This window comes from Acanthochromis polyacanthus, chromosome 19 (genome assembly GCF_021347895.1).
Source record: "Acanthochromis polyacanthus isolate Apoly-LR-REF ecotype Palm Island chromosome 19, KAUST_Apoly_ChrSc, whole genome shotgun sequence".
NCBI lineage: Eukaryota > Metazoa > Chordata > Actinopteri > Pomacentridae > Acanthochromis > Acanthochromis polyacanthus.
The window spans coordinates 32,974,337-32,996,293 of NC_067131.1; the positions used below are offsets into that span (position 1 = coordinate 32,974,337).

A 21,957-nucleotide genomic window follows, 5' to 3' on the forward strand; every position below is an offset into this window, starting at 1 on the left:
AAACTAACTGGATAACAATCTGTGGAGTTTTAGTGGATCTGAAGACTCTCAAACAGCAGCTGTTTATAAATAGTTTATTCACCTTTACAGTGTTTTATTTCATTATAAAACAGGAAGGGACAGAAGAAAGAACCGGGAGGTCAGTTTAACGTGAAATGTTCTCCGTGTGTTTGGAGGAAAACTGGAAAATCTGATCAGGAACCAGTTTGTGCTGAAATGATGCAGGAGGCTCAGAGACGCCACATCAGTCAGAGCCTGATCGATACTCATCAATAACCATCAATATTCATAAATAACCATCAATATTCATCAATACGGCGTCACTGGCAGACAACGTTCATAAGCCCCGCCCCACTGATTCATCCAATCACAGCTTATGAAAAAGTAATGTTACACGATTAGCTTATGACGAGTAGCTTTGAGCGACCGAGCTGTTAGCAACTTAGCCGTTAGCAACACATCCGCAGCTCTGAGAGCTGATTGATCGTGGATGCTAACAGAGGCTATGCTAATGTTAGCGCACGTTTTGGTCCTGAACTTTACGCTCCACTAACAAGTTATTCAGTCGTCCTGACAGACTTTCCTCTTCCAACACATGAAACAACGAATGAACTGAGGTTCAACGGCAGCAGATTAAAGGAGCACATTTAGCTTAACTAGCCACTGAGCTAACAGACATCATGTGACTGAGCTGAAATGAAATGACTCTTCCTGACTTTAAGGTCAAGAACGGACAGCAACTGAGAGGGCGGGGCTTAGTACAGTTTCAGCTGTTATTGGTTCAGAGAGCAGCTGTAGTGTGGTTGGTGGATTCCTCTGACTGATGTGGCTCATGAACTCTGAGGAACTTTCAGGTTGTTCTGATGAAGGTGTGGTCACATGACGGCTCTTCAATCACTGCGATACAAGCTAAAGGAGTGCTTCAAAGACTGGAACACTGACACACAAGGTTATGAAATGTAGAATCTGTTGCTGTGGTCTAATGCACCTGGAGAATAGATCCACCATGTGACCACACCTGAAGGCCAGAAGAAGAACACAATGACCTCTTCAACTCCAAAACTGACAAACAAACAGCAAGAACTAAAAGTGAAAAGTAAAACATGAGTGTGAGCTTCATTTTGGCAGGTTTGTGATGTAAACAGAAGAGAGCTGAAGCACTGTTTGGTCGTCTGAAACACAAAGTCTGAAGCTCCTGTGAACGTTTACTGTGGTGAAGAAACGACACCTTCTTGGTTCCTTTACGGCGGGTCGCAGCAGGAACCCGGAACATGGCGGAACAGAACAGAGGTGACCGTAAAACGACAACACCGTTTCTGTTCACTTTCTGTCCAGATGAGTTCGTCTACAACCGACCAACAGAAGACAATGTATGGAGCACCTGGACAGTCAGAAACGTGGACAGCACCTGGCTGGCCGCAAACACCTAACGCCGGTTCAGCTACGGGACGCCAGCCGAGGAGGTTTTCACACTGAGGAAGAAATACTGAAGCTGAATTTGATGTTTTTAAAGTGTGACAACGAGGCAGGAACAGGAACCATTTTCTGATCCTGGTCCGAACCTTCAACCAGATGTTCCATCAGATCTGCAGCTCAGAATGAAAACAGTCTCCGGAAGTCGCTCAGGTCTGAACGGGTCGGTGTCAGGATGGAGGCCAGGTCCGACAGCACCACACGAGACGGGAAGTGTTGCTGTAAAATGGCTGCTGAAGACAGAGCTGGATGAACACTCGCTGTAGAGCACCAAGGATGGACGACGGCTCAACCCGAAGCTTAGCACCGAAACGAAGATTAGGAGTCCGACCACACAGGAGGAGGCTCTGTTTGGTTACAGTGACGCTCATCTGGGTCAGTCCAATAAGAGAGAACGTCCCCTGCAGAAAGTTCTAGAGTAGACCTACTCCAGAACTTACTCCAGTTGTCGGTAGGTCTACACTAGAACGTTCTCCTTTCCTGCTACCAGTCTTTACATTTAGTCTCACTTAGAACATTCCAGGTCCTTGAAGTCCATGGAGGTGGGTCCAGATTTATCACTTTGTAATGGACTTTTTCAGAACTTCATGAGTCCAGCAGATAGAACCATGACATTTAGGAGGAGAAACATCTGAGTTCTGGTAGAAACTGACACCAGATCAGTTTAAATCCATCCAGGTGTCACAGTCTGAACACTGGATCCGGTTTCTGTTCATTTCCTCTAGAACCAGCTGTGATCATCAGTATTATGGGATGTATCCTAGTGTGAACAGTTTAGAGTCCTAGAAACAATCATTGGTTCCCTGGATGTGTCTGTGGTTTCTGATAATTCACCAGAGAAAATGTTAAAAAGATGATTGTGGGTAAACTTTAGTGTTGGTAGGTAGTTGGTCAGAACTGTTGTAGAAGCTAGAAGAAGGAACCAGGAACATCTGGAGGCACCGTTCATTCTGGTAAAATCACTTTTAGACTCAGAACTGAAGCTTTTCTGGACTGACCCACCTGATGATCAGACTACATCCAGCTGGTTCTGGTTCTTTTCTTAATGTCACTAAACAAATTCTGACCATGAAACCATCCATCAATCAGTCCAACACCACAACTACTGGATCTGTTGAACAAATCTGATTCAGACCTCTGGAATCAGAGTTCTGTTGGGTTTCGATGGGACTGATGTGAGAAAGAGTTGGTATTTGGTCCTGTTCAGCCTCTTCCTGTGAGATCAGACTCTACTCAAGACCTCCAGACCAATGACTACGACCGGTAGAAGCACCCAACGAGAGGACGGAAATCAGGCATCAGGACTAAAAGCGCCGTTCCAGTCACTGGGACAGATGTTCAGAGGAGACGTCTGGATTTACTGACGGCACCAAAATAAAGAGTTCACAGGCCCGATGAGATGCATCGGTTATGTTGTAGAACTTTGCAGTCAAACGCTGGACGAGCAGGAGGAATCTTGAAATAATAGCAATCCAAACACCTGAAGAAGAATCAGCGGTTCCTGTCAGACTGGTGCATGAAAATGGAACCACTGGTTTGGACTGAAGCTCTAATTAGACCTGACTGGAGCTTCTCTCTGGATCCTGCTGAACCTCCAACCGTCGTCTCTGGCGTTAAAGGTAAAGTTTGCAAAGATTTAAGTGCTTAAACGTTGACGAATATTCTACGGACAGAGTAATAATCATGGAGTGACACCATCTTTGACCCTCAGGACTCCAGTTCCTGGAAAACCAGCATCTGTTCACCTTCTCTGGACAAACGCCTCTGACTAAGGAGGTTCTGATCAGACCTGACAGCTTATGTTCTCACTGGAAACCACAGTTTAACTGAGATATTGCTGCTTTAGAACAGATTGATCAGCACGACGCTCTTGGATGGACCGCCGGAAATATTTACAAGGATTCAGTAAAGCATTGGTTCTAAACTGCAGCCGCCCGGTGACCCGGACACCAAACACCCAGCGCTGTGCAGTGGAAGGTTTCAGGATGTCGGCCTACATGTAGGAATGATTACACTGTGTGTTTGTCATTTAGCTTAATGATTGATATAGTCTGAGTACAACAAAAATACATTTCTGGTAGCTGATTGGAGAGAATCCTTCTGTGCAGACAGACAGACGGACAGAAGCATTGTGTGATTGACAGAACTGCAGCAGATTGTGAAGTTTCTCTTCTGCATTGTCGCATTCAAACAGCAGCTTGTTGCTTCTCTCTGTGCATCGCTTCCACCCAGTTCACACCTGAGGGTTTGGACCACTAAGTCCAGTCTGAAATCAAGTCACTGATCTGGAAAACATGCAGTTCTGGGGTTTGGAGGTTCTCAGATGAGCAGAAACTCCAGAAGGATGAAAACATATAGTTCCTAGGATTTTATAGTGTTAGATGTCCCTGGGAGCTTCAGACGACGGTAGCTGTCATTCTGGTTTGGGCTGAAGATGTTTGAAACCTTCATGAAATGTCTTCATGTTTGTGAAACGTCTCAGAAGGTAACTGGACTTTTGTCTTTGGCTCTAGAAGACGTTTCATGAAGCTTCTTCCTGAACCAGAAACAAAAGTCCCGTTAGCTTCTACTGGAGCTCTGCCATGACCTGAATCTTCACAGACAACAGGTCCAGAGTTTATTATTCTTGGTCCAGAGCTCTAACACTGATCCACACCTGTAGCATCTAGATGTTCTGGTTGATCAATTAAAAAAGCCAAAACTTTCTATTTCCACTCGTATGCTGAGATTTGTGATCGGGAAACAGAGTTAAAACCACCTGTGTTCTGTAAAACTGGAGATATAAAGCTCTTTTCAGAACAGAAATATGCAAATCTAAAGAGATCCTTCAATCGATTTATCAATTTTCTGATTTCTTTCAGTCCAATTAGTTTCTGTTCTATTTAAAATAAATCCAGATAGGAAGTGGATCTGGGGAAGACGTTGGAGCACAGAGCGAAGCATCAACACTGAGATCCAGATGAACCAAACTGAAGCCTGCAGAGGAAAACTGAATAAAGACCGGTGTGCAGAAAGTCTCCTAGAACTGCTGAGGAAGGAAGGAAGGAAGGAAACGTGGGGATTCGTCCAACAAACGTGGTCGCTAAAGAAGTCTACTTGTCTTTCTTTATATTCAAGTTTTACTCCTTTAATTTCTCAAACCTCCCGTTTGTCCATTCATCCGTCACTCGGTTGGCCTCGCCCCTCACCTCCGACCGCCATGATTGTCCAGGTGTTCACAGAGTAGAAGACAGGAAGGGGCGGGGCTTACGTTCTGACCGGAGCTCTTTGAATGCAGAGTCTCTCAGATCAGCTGTGGTCCATCAGTTGGTTTTATTCCCCGTTAGAGAACCACAGCCGGCTGCAGGCTGCGGTTCAGCGCTGTGTGTACATACATACATACTGTGTATACGTATATGTATATATATATATATATATATTTATATGTATATATGTACACGTGTGTCAGACTTTAGTGATCTGGTTGTGGTGGTCGTCTTCGAACGGCTCGTTCTCAGGGTCCGAGTCCGTCGTGTCGGAGTAACGGTAGTGATCTGGTTCGTTGTCGCTGACGTCCGGCGTCACCGAGGCCGACGTGCTGCCGGCGTCACAGTTCGATCCTTCCTCCACCGTCTTAGTGAAATAAAGTTTTACCTGAAGCAGAAAACAGAAGGTGAACCGATGGAGAGAGTCTGATTAAGAACTCGGTGCTGCTCAGTAAGATCAGCCTCAGATGTGGTTAAATTTAACATGAAGCATCTTTGAACTGTTCATCTACCAGCAACATCTACGCCTGTATGAACATCAACATCTAGACCTCTGTGAACATCTAGACCTCTGTGAACATCTACGAACATCTAGACCTCTACGAACATCTAGACCTCTGTGAACATCTAGACCTCTGCGAACATCTAGACCTCTGCGAACATCTAGACCTCTGCGAACATCTAGACCTCTGCGAACATCTAGACCTCTGCGAACATCTAGACCTCTGCGAACATCTAGACCTCTGCGAACATCTAGACCTCTGCGAACATCTAGACCTCTGCGAACATCTAGACCTCTGCGAACATCTAGACCTCTGCGAACATCTAGACCTCTGTGAACATCTACGAACATCTAGACCTCTACGAACATCTAGACCTCTGTGAACATCTAGACCTCTGCGAACATCTAGACCTCTGCGAACATCTAGACCTCTGTGAACATCTAGACCTCTGCGAACATCTAGACCTCTGCGAACATCTAGACCTCTGCGAACATCTAGACCTCTGCGAACATCTAGACCTCTGCGAACATCTACAAACATCTAGACCTCTGTGAACATCTAGACCTCTGTGAACATCTAGACCTCTGTGAACATCTAGACCTCTGTGAACATCTAGACCTCTGTGAACATCTACAAACATCTAGACCTCTGTGAACATCTAGACCTCTGTGAACATCTAGACCTCTGTGAACATCTACAAACATCTAGACCTCTACGAACATCTAGACCTCTACGAACATCTAGACCTCTACGAACATCTAGACCTCTACGAACATCTAGACCTCTGTGAACATCTAGACCAGGGGTCCCCAAACTACGGCCCTCCACATTTGGCCCGGCCCCATGAACAACACCAGAGACACATTATGATTTTTTTTTCAGCCTGGCCACGCGATCGAGACTAATACACACATAGAACATGACATTCTACTGGAACCTACATCAGTGTTTCCTCTAGGACTTTTTTCTGTAGGCGGCAGGCTCCCCGCTCGCCCCCCCGCCCCCGCACACACAAAGAGTAGATACTGAGAGCACCACAGTTATCTGCAGTAGTACTCGCGAGTACCCGACACAGTGTAAGACTGCTGTGAAGGTGAGACATGTGGCGTTGGAGTATTTGCAACGATTAAAAAATAAAAAAATTAAAGGACGGCGCTGGAATTTTAGTAGCAGCGGGCTGCCGCTGCAGAGTGACTGTAGCAGAAACCTTGGAAGACCTTTGAGACACTGCCCATATGAGTCATTTAAGTCAGAGATTCTGCTCTGACAACTAAGCTGAACTTTCACCTGTTAAAGGCATTAGAGGAGATTTAATTTCCTACGACTTTGAACGTAGCATGCGCACATACAACCTCTCCCTCAGCCCCCTCTAACCTCCCCCCTCTTAACATTTACGAAGAAACGCCCCCCTCCAGAAACTTGCGTAGGACTCGTGAAGTTGTCTTTTACGGCTGGGTCCCCCTGGATCTTTGTCTGCCATTATGTAAAAAAAGATGAGCAAAACAAGTCTCCAGCTAACTATGAAGCTATACCAAAGCAACACATACAGAAAACACGTAAGTCCAAGGCGTACGCAATCTACGTAACTAGGCCTGAGCCGGAAGATTTGTGATTGACAGGAAAGGGAGCAAACCAAACGCCTCGGTCCAAGCGCGTTGATTGGCTGATGTTTTTCAGGTCCTGCCATGTCCACAGTTATTTTATTTATTTTTTTAAATTCTTTTAGAGACCATACATACAAGTCCACTAAAGGTCAGTATATTCATTTTATGTGAATCAGACAAATTAAACAAAAAAAAAAAAACAACTTCCATAATGCCTTTAAGATTGTGCATGGCACAACAGAAAATTAATGTTCCACGGACTTTTTTTCTGTGAAGAACCCAGAGAGGGTAATTAGTTATTTATTTCATAAAAAGTGTTATTATATATTTCCTGACTTTTTTTTTTCTGTGAAGAACCTAGAGAGGGTTACTTGGTTATTATTTATTTCATAAATAGTGTTGTTATATATTTCCTGATTTGTTTTTCTGTGAAGATCCCGGAAAGGGTTATTAATATTTGGTTATGTGTGGCTTTCTGGAGAACAATGTTTACGTTTAGGCACCCCTGCGATCGTCACATTTTTTCTGTTGCAAACTGATCCCCACCCCCACCAGAGAAGGGAAAAGTTATGCGGCCCTCACAGGAAAAAGTTTGGGGACCCCTGATCTAGACCTCTGTGAACATCAACATCTAGACCTCTATAGAGACCAACATCTAAACCTCTATGAACACCGGGTTCCGTTTCCTACCAGCAAATCCAAGTCTTACCTTGAAGTTGGGGGAGAAGTTCCTGTTGGCCTTGTCCTTGTTGGCCTTGTCCAGGTCGTTCTTGGTCAGGGTCAGAACCAGATATTCTCTGTCGTTGGTTTCGCTGCCCGCTGTCATCATCGCCAGGTTCTGGTGCGTTCTGTCGGTCAAGTCTCGCAGCGTCCCGGCGCTGCCATTCTCCATCCTGTCGAGGTTCTCCTCGGGCCCAGGGATAAAGAACGTGTTGACCCAGAAATGGAACATCTTTTCCTGGAGGACAGAAGAAAAGGAGGCTGATGAGATGTTCAGATTTAATGTCATGGTTGTATCTGCTGGACTGATGAAGTTCTGAGGCTTAGAAATAATGGGAAAAGTCCATTAAAAAGTGATAAATCTGGACCCACCTCTATGGACTTCAAGGACCCGGAATGTTCTAAGTGAGACTAAACTTAAAGACTGGAAGCAGGAAAGGAGAACGTCCCCTGGAGAAAGTTCTAGAGTAGACCTACTGACACCAGGATAAAGTTCTAGAGCAAACCTACAGACAGCTGGAAAAAGTTCTAGAGTAGACCTACTGACACCAGGATAAAGTTCTAGAGCAAACCTACAGACAGCTGGAAAAAGTTCTAGTGTAGACCTACGACAACTGGAGAAAGTTCTCGTGCAGACCTGCCGACAACTGGAGAAAGTTCTAGAAATGTGGAATCATTCACAGCTTGAAGGTAGAAGTCTGATCATTGATAAAGTTCCTGAAGATGAAGAACCAGATGTTCTGAGGAACTTTCGGAAGATTTAGCTGCATTTATTCAAAATGACTCAACAGCTCCGACCTTTAACTGATCTAAACCTGAAACTCTGGATGATGGAAGATCAGTTCCTCATGCTCACCTTTTTCATGACCTTGTTCTGTTTGTGGAAGAACTCCACCTTGATGTCTCCACAGACGGGCAGTGGCTGAGGAAACTCGAACAGCATCAGTTTATCTTCTCTCCTGGTGTGAGTCGGAGTTGACGTGTGGATCTTCACCTTCAGCTGGTACACCACGAACTGAGGGTCTGCAGGAGAACAGAGAACACTGAGGGTCTGCAGGAGAACAGAGAACACTGAGGGTCTGCAGGAGAACAGAGAACACTGAGGGTCTGCAGGAGAACAGAGAACACTGAGGGTCTGCAGGAGAACAGAGAACACTGAGGGTCTGCAGGAGAACAGAGAACACTGAGAGTCTGCAGGAGAACAGAGAACACTGAGGGTCTGCAGGAGAACAGAGAACACTGAGGGTCTGCAGGAGAACAGAGAACACTGAGGGTCTGCAGGAGAACAGAGAACACTGAGGGTCTGCAGGAGAACAGAGCACACTGAGGGTCTGCAGGAGAACAGAGCACACTGAGGGTCTGCAGGAGAACAGAGCACACTGAGGGTCTGCAGGAGAACAGAGCACACTGAGGGTCTGCAGGAGAACAGAGCACACTGAGGGTCTGCAGGAGAACAGAGCACACTGAGGGTCTGCAGGAGAACAGAGCACACTGAGAGTCTGCAGGAGAACAGAGAACACTGAGGGTCTGCAGGAGAACAGAGAACACAGAGTCTGCAGGAGAACAGAGAACACTGAGGGTCTGCAGGAGAACAGAGCACACTGAGGGTCTGCAGGAGAACAGAGAACACTGAGGGTCTGCAGGAGAACAGAGCACACTGAGGGTCTGCAGGAGAACAGAGCACACTGAGGGTCTGCAGGAGAACAGAGCACACTGAGGGTCTGCAGGAGAACAGAGCACACTGAGAGTCTGCAGGAGAACAGAGAACACTGAGGGTCTGCAGGAGAACAGAGAACACAGAGTCTGCAGGAGAACAGAGAACACTGAGAGTCTGCAGGAGAACAGAGAACATGAAGACAGACTCACTGCAGGTTCCTCCGGTGAACATGGGGATGGTCTCAAAGAGCATCTTGTGGAACAGCAGAGCGATGGGTTTGTACTGCAGCTGGTTCCTCAGCAGGAAGCTGTAGTAGACGACGTAGCGCCGCTGGCTGGGGATGGTCACGCCCTGAACACAGAACCATAAGAACCACAGCTGTTGTTCTGAAAACACACTTCAGGACTTGGAGTTTCTGCAGATTCAGCTCGACAGCTTCGACTCTGATCTAACAGCTGAGGTTCTGCAGTTTGTTGTTGTCCTGTGGTTGGGTTCTGTCACGTAGTTCATTTCTTCTATTGTTTTGTCAGCTCTTTCTGGTAGTTTTTTGTCTCTTTCTGGTAGTTTTTTTGTCTTTTTATGGCAGTTGTTCTTTTCTTTCTGGTAGTTTTAGTCCATTTCTGATAGTTTGTTGTCTATTTCTGATAGTTTGTTGTCTGTTTCTGGTAATTTTAGTCTCTTTCCGGTAGTTTTAGTCTCTTTCTGGTACTTTCTCATCTCTTTCTGGTACTTTATCTGTTACCTTCTTGTCGCGGGTCCGGACCTCTCCGTAGAAGTCGAGCGCCTCCTGGGCCTCCTGGAACTTCCCGCGGTGTAGCAGGTAGGCGCAGATCATGACGCCGGTGCGCCCCTTGCCGGCCTTGCAGTGGATGGCGGCGACGTGCTGCTCGTCCTCGCTGAGCCACTGGTCCAGGTCCTCACAGAATGGCTTGATGAGCTCCAGCTGGGGAGGGTTGTGGTCCTCGAATGGATACTGAGCCACTGCAGGGACAAGGAGAGTCATCAGGCTGAGAGACGCCTCGACACCCCTGGACCGACCCAGGCAGCCGCCACGCCTCCCCCACACTCACCTCGACAGTTGAACTTGGCCGTGTCGTAGTGTCGCTCTGCACAGCTGTGGACAGAAAGCAGATTTACAGCAGCAGGTTTCAGATAGCAGGAGTTTAAAACATGAACACGAGTACAAACAGAGAACAGAGGTGTCAGTGCAGGTTACAGTTCTTCTTCTTTTCCTTTCGGCTTTTCCCTTCAGGGGTCGCCACAGTGAATCAGTTGCCTCCATCTAACCCTGTCTGCTGCATCCTCTTCTCTCACACCAACTACCTTCATGTCCTCTTTAACCACATCCATAAACCTCCTCTTTGGTCTTCCTCTAGGCCTCCTGCCTGGCAGTGGGAAACTCAGCATCCTTCTACCAATATATTCACTCTCTCTCCTCTGGACATGTCTGAACCATCTCAGTCTGGCCTCTCTGACTTTATCTCCAAAGCCTCTAACATGTGCTGTCCCTCTGATGTACTGTGCAGGTTACAGTTCAATGTTCCAGTTAAACATGAAGGGAACACGACTCAGCGGCATATTCAGCATGGTGAAACATCTTCTACAGCTGATGAGCAGAGCAGAGAGGAAACATGGGGATAGAAGAACATCTACAGGATGAGGAGATGGTAGGAGCTTCAGGAGAAACCAACTGGAGGTTGCTGAGGACATTTCCAGAAACGTCTTCCAAATCCTCCAGTTGGTTTCTCCTGACGCTCCTCCGACTACCAGGACCTGGATGACTGAGAACCTCCAACAACATTAGTTCAGAGTTGGTTTTACGTCACATTTGGTCATTTTACTTGTTCTGTGTGGTCATTTGTTTGGTCTCTTTGGAACACTATGCTGTTGTTTGCATTTTTGGGGTTATTTTACTTCTTTTTTCTCTCTCTGAGCTCTCTCCCTTTTCATGTTGTTCTGGTTCCACAGAGCTGCAGAACTTTAGACAGAAAACTGAACGTACAATTGTAGTTTCCTGGTTCTGTTGGTTCACAGAACCAGGCACCTGCAGCAGAGGAACATCTGCTGCAGGTGTTTATTCGGTGATTAGATGGTGTAATAAAGCTACATCTCTGTTCTGTTGGTTCAGAGATGAATAATGACATCTCCTCTAGCTGACATGGAAACACACGGAGCAGCTTCATCTGTGGAGTTCACAGGCTCGACTCCTTCTGAGATGTTTCTGGATTCAGAGCTTTTGCTAAAGTTCTTTCACAGACAGAATAAAATGAGCAGCAGCAGTGAGGACTTACAGATTGTAGATCTTATAGTGATTCTTGTGCTTTGAATCTAAAAACCTGAAAGACACAAAAAGACCAACAGCTTTTATTCTCTCTAACATTCAGCTGACTGAAGGCGCTGCATTCAGGTGTTTAAATAAAACTGAAAAGTTTGTGGTTTTTCATCTATTTCTAGTACTTTTTTGTCTCTCTTACACCTTTACCTGCCACATCAACAGGTGAAGAGGAATCAAAGGTGAACTCACCGAACGACGTCATCGATGTTGTTTCTATAAACTCCTTCCAGACGCTCCGCAGGAAAACCCATCGCTATGATGTTCGGATAAATGTCTGCTCACTGCGTTCAGGAAACACCTGGAGAACGTTTACCTGGACACAACCTGGATTTAAATTAGACTGTTTTCTAATGGAGTTTGGTTTGATGACGGTTTGTTCTAGAGCTGATGAACTCATGATTATTTATTATTATTATTATGAATGTTGAAAAATGTGCATCAGTTTCCTCAAATGTGCAAAGATCTTCAGTTTACTGTCACAGAGAAGGAAAGAAACCAGAAAATGTTCACTTTAAGGAGCTGAAATCACAGAATTTAGACTGTTTTAATGAAAAATAACTCAAATTTATTATTATTAATATAGTTGCTGAGTAGTTTAGTAGCTGAAAAATTATCTTTCTGTCTCAATGGAAACAGAAAATCAGACAGGATCACTTTAATGTCACTCAATAACAAAATCAATAAATATTCACATTTCAGAAGCTGTGATTGTTCTGTTAGTTCTAATCAGTTACTAATATTGATTATTATGTGGACAATTAATTCTATCCTGACAGCTGAAGTGGATTAATGATCTATATCCAGCTGTTAGCTTAGCATGCTAGTAACTCCTACTTTTAACTGTAAAACACATCAAAGAGCTCCCAAGATAATACCCATCTTTCCCTGCATCACTAATATTAGTCGAACATTAGCCTAATACTAGCCGCACATCAGTCGAATATTAGCAGATCAGAAGAATATTAGCCGACTATTAGCCAAACATTAGCCGAACATCCGCTGAATAGAAGCAGAACATCAGCCGAATACTAGCCGAACAAATGCTGAATATTAGCCGACTATTAGCCCAGCATGAGCAAAACATCAGCAGAACATTAGTCGAACATCAGCAGAACATCCCCAGAATATTAGCCCAACACGAGCAGAACATCGCTACAACATCAGCAAAATTTCAGAAGAACATCAGCAGAACATTAGCCGAATATAAGGCAAACACCACCCCCACAGACAGAAATTGACTCCGGACACCTTTCTGTGTTTCTAGCTTCTCCAGCAGATAAAGCCTGCAGCTGACTGGTTCTGGACGTCCGGACCGTTCTACCGTGTGCCCGCTTCACTAAGTCTCTACTTTTCTGAACGGATTTCTGTATTGAAGGATACAGGTCAGGTCCAGGTCGAAGCCGTCCTCCTGGTATCGCCTTTTATTCCGGCTCACGATTTCTTTGATTAAGGCGGCAGCCATTTTTGGAGTCCCCGGCCTCCGGTGAGGTCTACTACCGGGTCGGAAAGCACCGAAGACCGCCTGGACTCCTCCGGAGCCTCCGCTGTCCAGTTGCCGGGGAGAGAAGCTAACTGGGACGGCTAGCCCGGAGCTAGCTGGCCAGCAGCCTTCCAGAAGGTTTAGAAAATAATAAAATTAAGCAAAATATTCTTCCGGTGACACACAAGAGCCAAAAACTCGGTCCTAACGGGGTTTAAAACGACCCCGTTATCCGTCCTCCTCGGTGCCTCCCTGCGAGCTGCGGTGCTCCAGATGCTAGCCGGCCTGCTAGTTGACAGGCAGCCCGGCCGTCGGTGCTGTTTTCTGGGTCAGAACAAGGCGGCGTCGGGGCCTCCTCCCTGCTCCCGCTGCGGGCCCCGCTTTCCAGGTCCCCCGCCCGGTAAGACAAAACCATCCGCGGGTCGTTCCTCGGTGCGGAGCTGGTTCTCCAGGCGTCGGACGGATCCAGTCGGACGGTTCCCGGCCTCAGAGCGCAGCGCAGCCGCCGTGATTGGACGCAGATCGGCAGAGAGAAAATCTCTCCGCGCGGCAGAGCAGAGCGGCAGACGCGACGACGCACACATCAAGGCGGCGGCAGGAGCGGCGCGCATCCTGCCGCCTTCAAAACAAAGACTGACTCAAAACTTCATGAGATATTGAAGAGCAGCTGTGTTTCTGGTGAAGATGACTACACAGACAACGGGGCTCGAGGCTCCTCAGTCCTGGAGAAAAAAGGAGACCATCCCCATTTCATTTTTCTGCCTTTCTGGGAGGGGAGGACAAACTTCAGAAGTTTTAGGTTAAAGGGGAACTTCGGTTTTTTTCAACCTGGGGTCTGTTTTCATATGTCATTTTATACATGTGAGGGATGGAGAAATGGATTTTCGACATAGCTCCAGTATTTAGCCAGGCAGGCAGCTTCGCAGCTCAGCTAGCAGCTCGGCTAGCGAAAAGTATGGGGCAACTTGCCCCCCCACGTCAAAGTCCGCCCTAACGTGCGTTTTGTCCCACACTGACCGGCTCGGATAGTCTCAACGAGTGTCCCACAACATACTAGAGATGAGAAGTGAACGAAAACCTCCGCATTACTTGGCGATCGCTCTTTGTTGTGGTCTGTATCCAAATCTCAGGACGCTAGAAAGCAAATCTTGTTCCAAAATCGCGCGATAGCTCGCGCCAACACCAGTGTTTTGGCGCGAGCTATCGCGTGATGAGGGCACGTTAGGGTGGACTTTGACGGGGGGCGGGGCAAGTTGCCCCATACTTTTCGCTAGCTGAGCTGCTAAGCTGCCTGCCTGGCTAAATACTGGAGCTATGTCGAAAATTCATTTCTCCATCACTCACATGTATAAAATGACATATGAAAACAGACCCCAGGTTGAAAAAAAACAAAGTTCCCCTTCTAAAGGGATTCAGAAGCATCTGAATCCCCTTAATTTGAAGCTCCAATTTAACAGAAGTCAGAACCTGTAGACTGTTTGAGAAAAATAATAAAACAGTAGAAACAGCTGAAACAACAAAACAGAGCAACAGACACTTTGTAATGACCTGATAGAACCTGATAGCACTCAGTATGTTCACATATTAAAATACAGTAACACCGGAATGAATGTAGGGCGAAATAGAATGGCAACGATATATCAGTACAGCACTCAGTGACAGAATTAAAAATAAGAAGTAACACTGGTAATGATGCTGAATAAAGTATTACTGCAGTTCAAACTGAAATAAACGCATTGTGTTCCAGAAATTTACAATAAAACAAAAATATTCATTTAATAACAAACCACTGATATGACACAGTTCAGACAGCAAGATTAACTTTGTGTTGTACATTAAAAAGAGAATCAAACTCAAACATTAAAATCCAGCAGATCAGAAGTGTTTCCATCATGTTCTATGAGAATCTGCAGAAAGCTGCATATGTTACTGTCTCACCTAGATAACACTAAATACTTCTGTATTTTTATCCATCCATCCATCCTCTATACACCACTTTATCTTCACTAGGGTCATGGGGGGTGCTGGAGTCTATCCCAGCTGACTCGGGTGAAGGCAGGGGACACCCTGGACAGGTCACCAGTCTGTCACAGGGCTACATATACAGACACACAATCACACTCACATTCACACCAACGGACAATTTAGAGTAACCAATTAACCTCAGCATGTTTTTGGACTGTGGGAGGAAGCCGGAGTACCCGGAGAAAACCCACGCATGCACAGGGAGAACATGCAAACTCCATGCAGAAAGATCCGAGGCCCAGGCCAGGATTTGAACCGGGGAGCTTCTTGCTGCAAGGCGAAAGTGCTAACCACTAGCTCACTGTGCAGCCCTTCTGTATTTTTATTTAAATGTGAATATTTTTTATTAAATTTAGTTCATTTTAGTAATCCATTTGATCAGCATGTTGTCTATTTTTAATTAAAAATCGCATCTACATTAAAGCCTTAGTATTTCTGATGGTTTATTAATCCCAGTAAAACTACAGATTACATCATCATGAGCTGGGCTTTTATTTTGTAAAGCTCACCGCCCTGTGTTGCTGCTTCACTGTCTGACTTGATGACGCTTCTTGTGGACCAAACGCATCCTGTCACCACGGGGTTGCCAGGTGTTGATGACGTCATCCTTCCATTGTAAACCTCCGGTAGACACCTGAATCCCCTCAGACCTGGCAACCACCGGACGTTACGTAACAAGCCCCGGGCCGCAGCGGCAGGGCCTCGGCCGAACAGCTGCCGCTTTACCGGGCATCCACCGGGTCCGGGAGTCCGGTGATTTAACGGCGCAGGAGAACCGGAGACTGATCCACTGGACGGACCTCTGAGTAGATCAGCGGGAAGACAGCGACACTCGCAGGTCAGAGAGCGGTACTGCAGCTCGAGTACTGGAGTACCTACAGTACAAGTATACACTGAAGTCAGATCCAAAAGTACACGGTAGATAGCAGTAAAAGTACTCGGTAGGAGGCAGTAAAAGTATTCGGGAGGAGGCAGTAGAAATACTCGGTAGGAGGCAGTAGAAATACTAGGTAGGAGGCAGTGTTGAGTCTTAACTTGGTTTTCCGGTTAAAGGACCGTAGAAGAAGAAGAAGCATCCAGTTGCCGCACGAGAACCTCCGAAGAAGAAACCGAGGAAGTACCGGACTGTCAGCGGGAGGTGAGGCTCTCATTTTACCGGAGAAACTCTCGGTTCCCGGTGTTCTCTTCTCCCGGTGTCACCGGTGATCCGCAGCGGATAAATCCGTGTCTTTATCCGGTGTTGAGCCGCTCCGTAACACCGGGGAAACCAGAAGGTCAAGCTAATGCTAAAGCTAGCCTCTCTCATCGTCCGTTCGGTTTCATGATGCGGCACCGGGGGGCCCAAAGGGGGGCCCGAGGGCCTCCGGGAGGTCTGGGACGGGCCCCGGTGTGTCAGTTGACAGATGAAGGGCAGCCCGGTTAGTTTGGTACGGACGGTTCCGGTGATGAGAACTGTTCACTAAAATCCGTTCAACTTTTGTTCGATTTAAGAACTTTTCCCCTTTCGGTCCGACAGACACATCTGTGGACCGGAACTGGACATCAGAGCCGAGGCACCGAAAGTTGCTCTTCCATTCGGCTGGGTTCAAAATGACTTTTTGAGCCAATTGAAGTTGAAAACTGGAGTCTGATCCCGAACAGAATTAAAACCAACAGGATCAGAACCAGTTTACCAGCAGCAGCTTCCGGTCATCATAGTTGCTAATAAACAGCAGTTTGGTGACTTTAGTGGTTCTAGAAACCTCTGATTAGCAATTATATTATTTAATTCTAAAGTCAACAGATGAGACCCCAGACAATTGAATTTCTCTTTTGGGATTAATAAAGTTATTATTGTATTGATGATTCATTCTGGGTTCTGGTAGAAAGACGGTCAGTCAGCTGATGATCAAAGATTCGATCTTTGATCTTCAGCTGAAGATAAGCGTCTTCCTGAACAGAAGAGGTTTGAACCAGAAACACTAAATGTGAACTTGAATGTTTCCGTCAGGTGGCTGTAGAGTGAAAGTGAAAGCTGCTGATGACTAACCCTGTTCCTGCAGCACCTAGAGAACAGCTGAGTGTCAGCATGGTGCTGAGGGAGGTTCCCGCTGAGAACATCACCCGTCCTCTGGGCAGGAATGAGGTCATCGGCCTGCTCTTCCGTCTGACCATATTTGGAGCCGTCACCTACTTTACCATCAAGTGGATGGTGGACGCCATCGACCCGACCAGGAAGCAGAAGGTGGAGGCTCAGAAACAGGTGAGAGATGGTTTTATTAGAAACCAGCGGGACGTCTCTGGAAGGTTGAAAGAATCTCTTAAAGGTTGACTCAAAACTTGCAGAAAATGGTTCAGAATTTGTCCAAATATATTGTAAAATTGTCCAAAATTACAAAGAAACGTGTCCAAAATGGCTCAAAATGATTTACTAAACATCCAAAATGATAAAAATGTCAATAATATAAATGCAGCACAAACAGAGAACAGAGGAGTAGGTTGTTCAAGATCCATTCAGCATCGAGAAACATCTTCTACAGCTGATGAGCAGAGTAGAGAGGAAACATGGAGATAGAAAAACATCTAGAGGATGAGGAGATGGTAGGAGCTTCAGGAGAAACCAACTGGAGGTTCTGGAAGATGTTTCTCCTGAAGCTCCTATGACTACCAGGACCTGATGATGGAGACATCTCCACAGGTCTTCTTAGATGTTTACTTCCTGTTAGCAAAACCTTCAAGGAATCAACTTCCTGAAGTCAGTCAGTCGTTGGTTCTTCTTAAACAATTTTCCTGACGAAGCTGTTTCCATTCAGATCAAAGCTGCCGTCTTTACTTTTCTAAATACTGATAAAATCCAGAATTAGTTGGAGCTGCAGCAGTTTGTCAGGAAATAGAAACTGTTTCTTCCACCTGTTCGTCGTTTTTAAGAAAAAATGGAAAATATCTCAACTTTTTCATTTTTTTCATCGATCGTTTTTAACTTTTTCCTGCTTTGTTTTTCTGTAAACTGAAAATGAAAACTGTTGGGAAGTTATTCAGTTTCAGATATTTGACCAGTCAAAGTAATTCAGAAATCTGCGGGCGGAAATCAGGTGTTTTCTTTAAATGATGAAGAGGATCATGTGATTGGCTGAGAGCTCCAGGACAGCCTCTGATTGGTCAGTTTCTGTGTGTGTCAGGCAGAGAAGCTAATGCGTCAGATCGGAGTGAAGAACGTGAAGCTGTCGGAGTATGAGATGAGCATCGCTGCTCACCTGGTGGACCCGCTGAGCATGCAGGTACCTTCTCCGTCCAGGTGTGTTCAGGCCAGCAGGTCCGACAGGTGAGACATGACCTCTGACCTCTGTGTGCAGATCACCTGGAGGGACATCGCTGGGCTGGACGAGGTCATCACCGAGCTGAAGGAGACCGTCATCTTACCTGTCCAGAAGAGACACCTGTTCCAGGGATCCAGACTGCTGCAGCCACCCAAAGGTCAGGCCCTGCCCACCTGTCAGCTCATTAACCAATCACCTGTCAGCTCGTTAACCAATCAGGGATAATGTTCAGACCTCTACCAGACCATAATTTCATCCTGTTGTCATGGTAACAGGTGTGCTGCTGTACGGGCCCCCTGGATGCGGTAAAACACTGATCGCCAAGGCGACGGCCAAGGAGGCAGGGTTTCGCTTCATCAACCTGCAGCCGAGCACACTGACGGACAAATGGTACGGAGAGTCGCAGAAACTGGCTGCTGCCGTGTTCTCATTGGCTGTCAAACTGCAGCCGTCAATCATCTTCATCGATGAGATCGGTGAGTGGTCAGTTAGTGGGGGTGTGGCTTAAAGCAGGAGGGTTTGGCCTGAAGCAAGAAGGGTGCAGTCTGGTCAATGATGGGTGTTGTCTGTTGGCTGAGGGGCGTGGACTGCCCAGAGGCTGCAGTTCCTCCTCCGTCCAGCAGGTGTCAGAACTGTGTTTCTGTTGATCAGACTCGTTCCTGAGGAGCCGCTCCAGCTCGGACCATGAGGCCACGGCCATGATGAAGGCTCAGTTCATGAGTCTGTGGGATGGACTGGACACCGACCATCACTGCCAGGTAGGCTGTCACCTGTCGGGTGGGCGGGGTCTGGTGTGCTCTGAAGACGACTGACAGAGGTTTTGTGTCAGGTGATCATTATGGGCGCCACCAACCGGCCCCAGGACCTGGATTCTGCCATAATGAGGAGGATGCCCACCAGGTTCCACATCAACCAGCCGGTACGTAGCCCCACCAGAACCAGCAGAACTTGAAGGATCAGAACCACAACTCACAATCTTCTTTTTCTGCAGAGTGTGAGGCAGCGGGAGCAGATCCTGGGGCTGATCCTGGAGAATGAGAGCGTGAGTTAAATCCTCCAAGAACCAGTTCCCCCTTTCCACTGTATCAGTTCAGGGTTCTCCTGATCCTGAATCAGATCGACCCCTCTGGTTCTGATCAGATCATTGGAGTTTGATTGCTCCTGTCTGCCTGCAGATCGACTCGTCGGTGGATCTAAGTGACGTTGCCAAGGAAACGGATGGTTTCTCAGGAAGTGACCTTAGAGAAATGTGTCGTGATGCGGCGCTGCTGTGTGTCAGAGATTTCGTCCACAACCAGAGCGACAGGTACGACCGACCCATCAGTAGAACCTTCTCAGAACCTTCAGGTTCTTTATCAATGATCAGAGTTCTACCTTCAGACTGGGAATATCTCCAGAGTTCAAGGTCCTTGAAGTCCATAGAGGAGAACGTCCTCTGGAGAATATTCTAGAGTAGACGGACTGACAACTGGGCCAGTTGTCAGTCCGTCTACTCTAGAACTTTCTCCAGTTGTCAGGATTTCAACTCTAGAACTTTCTCCAGGTGTCGGTAGGTCTACTCTAGAACTTTCTCCAGTTGTCGGTAGGTCTACTCTAGAACTTTCTCCAGTTGTCGGTAGGTCTACTCTAGAACTTTCTCCAGTTGTCGGTAGGTCTACTCTAGAACTTTCTCCAGTTCTCGGTAGGTCTACTCTAGAACTTTCTCCAGTTCTCGGTAGGTCTACTCTAGAACTTTCTCCAGTTCTCGGTAGGTCTACTCTAGAACTTTCTCCAGTTGTCGGTAGGTCTACTCTAGAACTTTCTCCAGTTGTCGGTAGGTCTACTCTAGAACTTTCTCCAGTTGTCGGTCCTACAAACAATCATTAGTTCCATGGATGTGTTTCTGATAATCCACCAGAGAAACTTTAAAAGGTCATTGTGGGTGAACTTTATTGTTGGCAGGAGGTTTTTCATCTGGAGAAGTTTATTTTTCTCCAGTTGACTCATTTCATCTCGTCAGAATGTAGAACTGGATCTCCTGTTGAGGAGTTAAACCCTGATGGAGTCTAATGAAGGTGTTTCTGTTGACCTTTTAGGACTGAAAACTGTCAATGAGAATCTGAAACAAACAAACAAATGTGATGGTCCTTCAGATCCTTGTGGTATTTGCTGATGAATATGGGTTATCGATCGGTTCTAATCTGTGTTATTGATCTCTCAGTGCTTCAGAGGACTTCATCCGTCCCATCCGTCAGTCCGACCTGCAGAAGGCCATTGGTAAGATGAAGAAGTCCAAGTCGGCTGGCGGACACGGCGCTCTGCTGCACGCTGCTCTGGACTGATCGCTGCCGCGGGTTCCATCCCCGACTGCCGGGTTCTCCGTGTGCCGCCGCTTCGTGTTTTTATTTCTGCAGCCAACCTGTTGGCGGCACTCTGCTTCCACAACCAGCCGTGGAAGAATCCAGAACTCTGCAGCCCACAGGACGGTTCCTCCGCCTCCACCAGAAGCTCAGAACCTTTGACCCACATCTGAGACGCTCTGAGGGGTACCCAGGAGACTCAGCTGCTGTTGCCATGGAGACGCCTCCATCCTCAGCGGTGATGTCAGACTTTTAAACCTGCGACTCCCCGATCAGTAATCAATACGGTTATTTATCAGCAAATAAACAGGAAAAATCCTAACCAGGTTTTTATTTATCAGAAATTTAGTTTAATTATGTGGAGCTCAAACAGTTTAATGTTCTCTAAATTCTGAGCAGAACCACGGCTTTAATGTGGGTTCTGTTTCCTAAAGGGTTCATTAATCAGAACAATAAAAATGTGCTTTAAAAGAACAAACCTGCATTTAAACGTCCTTCACTGGAACCCATTTCCACTTCAGAGTTTTTACTTTATTCTCCTTTAAACTGGGCCGCCGCCCGGTTCTCCTGTTTTAAAGTGTTTACTGTGAAAAATCAAGACGTAAACGTGTCTGTTTCTCATCAAGTGTACTTTTTCTCCAGTTCTGTTGGACAGGAACCAGGATCATTAATGTTTAGTTTGGTTCTGGAAAAGAGAAAAACTGAAAGATGACGAAGTTCCAGAATCTTCAGGAGGGTTTTTTATTTTATTGGCTGTGAGTTATGATGTAAGACCTGCTGGATGATGTAATAAACTGCTTGAAACGGGACTGATGATGTCATTGGTTTAAATCAGACAAATGGAAATAAAACGTCGTTCACAGGAAGAAAAACTTACTCTGAAAACCTTTCATTGAAGCCGTCCACCAGTAAAACCAGTTTGGTTAACCCTGGTGTCGTCCTGTGGGTCAAAATGACCCAGTTTAAGCTTGAAAATGTGGGAAAAAACACATTTTCTGATGTCCACATTTAACATTTTTGGAATTGTAAAAATGTTTAAGAACGTTCACATAAAAATCAACCAAAATCCAGTGAATTTCGCTGGATTTTGGTTGATTTTTATGTGAACGTTCTTAAAGAAAATACTAGAAGTTTTACTGACATATGTAACCACAACAGATATTTTTTTGGAAGATTTTTACTCATTTTTTGAAAATATTCACAAGAATGTTCTTGCCAAATTTGGGGGATTTTTTAAAAATAAAACTTTTCAGGAATTATTGGAATTTTCTTCCTGAAGA

The 21,957-nt window shown here is 46.1% G+C and overlaps 2 protein-coding genes across 6 annotated transcripts; one reads left to right on the forward strand and one right to left on the reverse strand.

The window, feature by feature from the left end:
• Window positions 1-60: 60 nt before the first annotated feature.
• On the reverse strand, window positions 61-13,600 carry LOC110968396 (phosphatidylinositol 3,4,5-trisphosphate 3-phosphatase and dual-specificity protein phosphatase PTEN-like). Its single transcript, XM_051939056.1, has 9 exons — window positions 12,918-13,600; window positions 11,727-11,811; window positions 11,494-11,538; window positions 10,273-10,316; window positions 9,945-10,183; window positions 9,412-9,553; window positions 8,402-8,568; window positions 7,535-7,783; window positions 61-5,106 (listed from the first exon to the last, which is right to left on the reverse strand). The coding sequence occupies exons 1-9, from the start codon at window positions 12,997-12,999 to the stop codon at window positions 4,918-4,920; spliced, it is 1,242 nt and encodes a 413-aa protein (XP_051795016.1). The 5' UTR covers window positions 13,000-13,600; the 3' UTR covers window positions 61-4,917.
• Window positions 13,601-15,697: 2,097 nt separating this feature from the next.
• On the forward strand, window positions 15,698-21,486 carry LOC127531029 (outer mitochondrial transmembrane helix translocase). Of its 5 annotated transcripts, none has more exons than XM_051939102.1 (11): window positions 15,698-15,880; window positions 16,096-16,180; window positions 17,033-17,284; window positions 18,201-18,299; window positions 18,375-18,495; window positions 18,614-18,814; window positions 18,990-19,096; window positions 19,168-19,257; window positions 19,330-19,380; window positions 19,514-19,644; window positions 20,539-21,486. In XM_051939102.1, exons 3-11 carry the CDS (start codon window positions 17,063-17,065, stop codon window positions 20,657-20,659), a joined length of 1,143 nt encoding a protein of 380 aa, XP_051795062.1. In that variant the 5' UTR covers window positions 15,698-15,880; window positions 16,096-16,180; window positions 17,033-17,062; the 3' UTR covers window positions 20,660-21,486. The 5 variants fall into 5 exon arrangements, with proteins under 5 accessions (XP_051795062.1, XP_051795060.1, XP_051795065.1 ...); XM_051939104.1 differs by having other exon boundaries at window positions 15,700-15,880; window positions 17,085-17,284; XM_051939100.1 differs by having other exon boundaries at window positions 15,698-16,180.
• Window positions 21,487-21,957: the final 471 nt, after the last annotated feature.